At 46.9% G+C, this 5814-nt stretch overlaps 1 protein-coding gene across 1 annotated transcript; it reads left to right on the plus strand.

Moving 5' to 3' along the window:
• The first annotated feature begins 315 nt into the window (after window positions 1-315).
• LOC136488273 (uncharacterized) lies at window positions 316-2658 on the plus strand. Its single transcript, XM_066485266.1, has 4 exons — window positions 316-605; window positions 691-1213; window positions 1654-1875; window positions 1969-2658. Exons 1-4 carry the CDS (start codon window positions 316-318, stop codon window positions 2656-2658), a joined length of 1725 nt encoding a protein of 574 aa, XP_066341363.1.
• The last annotated feature ends 3156 nt before the right edge of the window (window positions 2659-5814 follow it).

Here is a 5814-nt window from a genome sequence, read left to right on the forward strand (position 1 = left end):
AGAGCCGGTAAAACACGCAAGATCCACCGAGAGCTTCGCCATGTCGCTGACGGTTGCTGATGGAGGTCAGGGGAGCGGCGATGGTGGGCACCGGCAGGTGTTCCCGATGCTGATGGCGACCAACTACACCAGCTAGGAGTATTCAGGGTGTAGGCGATCATGGAGGAGCAGGGGTGGTGGGAAGTGATGGAGCCAGCCGGAGGGGAATTCGGTGGGAGCCCTGACGGAGGCGCAGACGGCGAAGGATAAGAAGTGCGAGCACATCTCTTCTAGTGCCTGTCGGATGAGCTACTGATGCAAGTGGCAAAGAAGAAGATGGGGAAGGAAGTATGGGACTCTCTGAAGGCGAGGTTTGTGGGCGCTAAGTGTGTCAAGGACGCGCGCCTGCAGACCCTCAAGGCAGAGTTTGATGCGCTGAAGATGAAGGAGGAGGAGACTATCGATGAGTTCACCGGAAAACTGACAGTTATGTCAGTCAAGTATGGGAACCTAGGCGGGACATTGGAGGACTTGGCCATGGTGAAGAAGTTGTTCGACACCGTGCCTGACAGATTCATTCATGTCATAGCCGGGATCGAACAGTTCTATGATCTCAAAACTTTGGCGTTTGACGAAGCTGTTGGCCGACTAAAGGCATTCGAGGAGCGAACCAGGCGGGGAGCTGGTGGGTTGTGTTCTGGTGATGGGCAGGCATTACTCACTCAAGCTGAGTGGGAGTCACGCCAGAAGAAGTCGAGTGGAGAAGGTTCTGGAGGCGGGAGGTCTCCGAGCAATGGCGGCCGAGGTCGTGGACGTGGTCGTGGTGGCGGCTGGGGAGGTCAGTGGTGGACGCGGCGATGCGGGGAAGGAAAGCACTGAGAAGCGTGACAAAAGTCACATCAAGTGTTTTAAGTGCCATTGCTATGGGCACTATGCCAACCGCTGTCCCGGTGAGAAGAAGAAGGACGAGGAGGCGCACCATGCGAGGACGGTGGTGATGGAGCCAGCAGTGCTGCTCGCGGAAACTGAGGAGCAGGGACCGCTCGAGCCTGCACTGTGCACTAACCTGCATACTGAAGTGATGCTGGAGGAGAAGAAAGTGTTGCCGGAGCTGTACTTTGTCGGCGAGGGGGAGGTCATGAACGATGTCTGGTACCTAGACAATGGTGCCAGCAATCACATGACTGGAGATCACCACAAGTTCAGGGACATGGACCAGACTGCTACTGGCAAGGTACGGTTTGGTGATGGCTCATCAGTAGAGATAATGGGAAAGGGCTCAATTTTGTTTCAAGGGAGGACTAGGTGATCAATGGGTGCTTAGAGATGTTTACTACATTCCTAAGTTAAAAAGCAATTTGATTAGTTTGGGTCAACTAACTGAAATTGGGCACTGGGTAGTGATGGATGACGATGTCATTGAGGTGTCAGAGAAAAACCCATGGAGATTGATCATGAAAGTTCAGAGAACAGGAAACAGATTGTATAAAATTGAGTTAGTGTCAGTAGAGCCAACCTGTTTTTTGAGTCATACTAGTGATGATGCTTGGTTATGGCATGGTCGTCTTGGTCATGTTAATTTTCATGCATTGAAGCAAATTGTTGACAAGGATATGGTTGGGGGTGTGCCACTGATTCAACATCCAGATCAGGTCTGTCAGTCTTGTCTGACAGCCAAACAAACCAGGAAGCCTTTTCCAAGGTCAGTGCTTGTGGAAAGCAGATGAACCACTTCAGCTTGTGCATGTAGATCTTTGTGGGCCCATTACTCCATCCACATTAGCAGGCAACAAATATTTCATGCTTCTAGTGGATGACTGCACTAGATGGACTACAGTGTACATGCTGAAGTCAAAGGATCAGGCTGTTGATGCTTTCATCAAGTTCAGAGCAGAGGTAGAGAAGAGCTCTAGCCATGAGATCAAGATTCTTAGATCAGATAGAGGTGGAGAATTTCTAGCTAGTTCCTTCCAAAATGTGTGTGAATAGGCTAGGATCAAACATCAGTTTACAGCACCTTACACTCCACAGCAAAATGGAGTGGTTGAGAGGAAGAACAGGTCTGTGATGGAGATGGCTAGATCCCTGTTGAAGAGCATGGAAATCCCTGGGATATTCTGGGCAGAAGCTGTTAGGCATTCAGTGTACCTGCTAAACAGACTTCCAACAAAGTCCATGGGGTACAGAACACCATATGAGGGTTGGAATGGAAGAAAACCTCATCTGGGGCATGTAAGAATTTTTTGTTGCAAAGGACATGTGAAAGTTGTGGGGACACATCTAAAAAAACTTGATGATAGAAGCATACCAATGGTCTATTTTGGTATAGAAGAAGGCAGCAAAGCTCATAGAATGTTCAATCCAAAAACAAACAAGATTGTGGTTAGCAGGGATGTTGTGTTTGAGGAGACAGTGAAATGGAGCTGGGAAGCTGTTAATGATGAAAATTTTTCTGAAAACAGAGATGAGAAGGATGGTCAATTCTTCTCTGGTGATTATAACTATCTTGATGGTGGTGTTGGTGATGGACATGATGCTCAGGATGTCAGTGAGACAGGGGGAGCAAGTAGTGGTGGAGAGGAATCTGCAGTTGGAGGAAATGGAAATGATGATGACATTGACAGTCAGTCAGCGTCTGAAGAAAATCCGACAACAGAGCAGGAGCCAGTGACTCCATAAATTCACCACATCTGTCAGGCCTTGGCTCTGACAGTATGGAAGTAGATGACACCATTGACTTGGACAGTGGCCCAATCAGGTTTAGGGATCTAAATGAAGTCTATAATGATTCCTATGAGGTGGAGCTAATGGATGAAAATGTTGAAGCACTTCTAGTTGAAATGGAAGAGCCAACTTGTTTCAGAGATGCAGCTGACAATCAAGATTGGGTTGATGCAATGGACAGGGAGATGCAGTCCATAGAAAAGAACAATACCTGGAAGTTAGTCAAGCTACCTGCAGGGAAAAAGCCCATTGATTTGAAATGGGTGTTCAAACTGAAAAAAAAATCTGATGGGGAAGTGGTGAAACATAAAGCCAGATTGGTTGCTAAAGGCTATGTGCAAAAATTTGGTGTGGATTATGAAGAAGTATTTGCACCTGTGGCCAGATTAGATACAGTAAGGGTACTGTTGGCTCTAGCAGCTAATCAAGGATGGAAGGTTCATCACTTAGATGTGAAGTCAGCCTTTTTACATGGTGAGTTGGAGGAGGAAGTCTATGTTTCACAACCTGAAGGATACATTGTGAAAGGGAAGGAACAGTGTGTACTCAAACTGAGCAAAGCACTGTATGGACTTAAACAAGCACCAAGGGCTTGGAATGTCAGGTTAGACAGAAGCCTGAAAAAGCTGAACTTCAGGAGATGTTTCAGTGAACAAGCAGTTTACACTAGAGGGCATGGGACAGATGCAGTGCTGTTGGGTATATATGTTGATGACTTGATAGTCACAGGAGGGAATCCAGAAAATATCAAGTTATTCAAGCAACAGATGATGAGTGAGTTTGAGATGACTGATCTTGGTCTTCTTTCATTCTATCTTGGTATAGAAGTTGATCAGAAAGATGACCATATCACTCTGAAACAGACATGCTATGCTAGAAAGGTGTTGGGGCAGTTTGGCATGGCAGAATGCAATGCTAGTAAATTTCCAATGGAACCTAGAAACAAACTGAATGCAGACAAGGGAGGAAAGATGGTTGATGCAACAGATTACAGAAAGATGATTGGCTTGTCTTAGGTATCTGCTGCATACTAGGCCTGACCTGTCATACTCAGTTGGGCTAGCTAGCAGGTTTATGGAAAAACCAACAGTGTTGCATGCTGGGGTAGTCAAACAGATCATGAGATACCTGAGAGGAACCACTGAGTTTGGACTGGTGTATGTTCAAGGTGGTGGAACAGGGATGTTGGTGGGATACACTGACAGTGATCATGGAGCTGACCAAGTGGAGAGAACTAGCACTGGTGGAATGGCTTTCTACCTAGGTGAGAATTTGGTGAGCTGGTGTTCCCAGAAGTAGAAGACTAGTTGCTCTGTCATCCTGTGAAGCAGAATTCATGGCAGCCACTGCTGCAGCAAGGCAAGCACTATGGCTGAGAAATCTGCTGAGTGAAATCACTGAAGAAAAACCAAGTGCAGTAACTCTCTATGTTGACAACAATTCAGCAAGGGCTCTGATGAACAATCCAGTGTTTCATGGAAGGAGTAAACACATTGATATCAAATATCATTTCATCAGACAGTGTGTGGAGAGGGGTCAGATCATTGTGAAGAGAGTTAGTACTGATGAACAAAAAGCTGATGCTTTGACCAAGGCATTGCCGGTGGGGAAACTGGTGGTGATGAGGCACTTGTTAGGTGTCAGAGATCTTGGTGCTACTGCTTGACAGGTTTAAGGGGGAGAATGTTAGTGTAAACCTGTCAGTGTCGATGCTCAAAGCCTAATTCAGTCGAAGGCAAGGTGGAGAAGGCGGGAGAATTCAAGTTTGAATTGTGCCAAGTCAAGCGGGAACGGCAGTTCGCGGTCACCGCGTCCACTGACATGCAGTTGCCTGAAGAGTGTGTTTTGGAGCGTCTTGTATCGCGTCTAGCAGTTTTATTCTCTGTGTGAGTGTGTGAGTTAGGAGCTGATGTATGCTCCCTGATGTAAGAGGTCTTGGTAAGAGTCTCAGACACTTGTATCCGTGTGTTGTACTCGTCGTGGTAGAGAGCGAAAAGGGGCGCAGTCACCCTGTTGTCCTGGTGGCGGTTACCACATGTTCTTGCTGTTCTTCCACCCGATTTGATCTGTGCTCGATTCATTAGGCTAGCCACTGATATTCTTGTGTGTTTGTGATCGATTCTTGCCATCAATCTCCACCTCAACATGGCAACATCCGATGCCTATGTAGTTGTGCCTAGCCGCCATCTCCGTGATTTCTTCTTGGTCGTGGCACCAAGTGGAGCAAATCCAAGTGGTTTTCCCAGCTACCTGGTTGACCCAGTACACATCCAAGTCACAGCCAGTGATGTTTAGACGAGTATTGGTACGCGAGAAGGACCTGCAAAGGGGCTCTAGTAATATGTTGTACACACGGACGCCCGACTCCATGGTTATGACACGCCAAATGGAGGTCTTGATTGAATTCTAAGGGTCTGTCGAAGACAACGTCCATGTTGTAGTCGACAACCTCGGTGATGCCATCTGCCAAGAAAAGCTTGGGGGCGAGTGGTGTCGTCGCAGGTTAGCCTAAAATCGGGTCCCCTGGCAGGAGCAAAACTAGCATAAAAATTGGGTGGCAACCTATTACCGATGGACCTTCTACACGAAAGAATATATATTTTGTTTGAAAACCCAAAATTTGAGTGGGGGTATATGCCTCCACTCCTTGTGTACTGGGTCAGCACCTGCAGGTGAGGCAAGACAACAATGGGCGGACGAAGCTGGGGCTTTGGTTTTGGTTGGGGTGGGCTCTGGCAAGGTGTGCACGCGGAAGTCCCATGCCATGAACGGGAGCGCTCACACCGGTGAAAAAAAAAACAAGTCATTGGCCTCTAGTTGATCTCCCACGTTGATTCCTTATTGGAGGATGGATTGAAGGAGTAAAGTTACGGCATGACTTGCCAAAGCAAAGCCACCGAATCTTCAATAAATTTGTCACCAAGCACGTGGGGCATTCGAAACACATAAAATTTGCAGGTGCCATCTTTCAAGTAAGATGCATGTTAGTATTTGGAAAAGCCCTAACTTTTAGGTGGGTTTTTGTAGTTTTTCCTTTTTTTTATCAGAGAGAGCAGCATTGTTAACTGATATGGCTAAATAAGAAAGAGTCACATAGCATGTGTAATTCTA

The sequence above is a fragment of the Miscanthus floridulus genome, chromosome 10 (genome assembly GCF_019320115.1).
Source record: "Miscanthus floridulus cultivar M001 chromosome 10, ASM1932011v1, whole genome shotgun sequence".
Classification (NCBI taxonomy): domain Eukaryota; kingdom Viridiplantae; phylum Streptophyta; class Magnoliopsida; order Poales; family Poaceae; genus Miscanthus; species Miscanthus floridulus.

Coding starts and splice junctions, on each gene's coding strand:
- LOC136488273 (XM_066485266.1), top strand. CDS start 316: ATGGGGAAGGAAGTATGGGACTCTCTGAAGGCGAGGTTTGTGGGCGCT. Junction 606..690: donor TATGATCTCAAAACTTTGGC/GTTTGACGAAGC, acceptor GGTGATGGGCAG/GCATTACTCACTCAAGCTGA. Junction 1,214..1,653: donor ACCAGACTGCTACTGGCAAG/GTACGGTTTGGT, acceptor CTTGTCTGACAG/CCAAACAAACCAGGAAGCCT.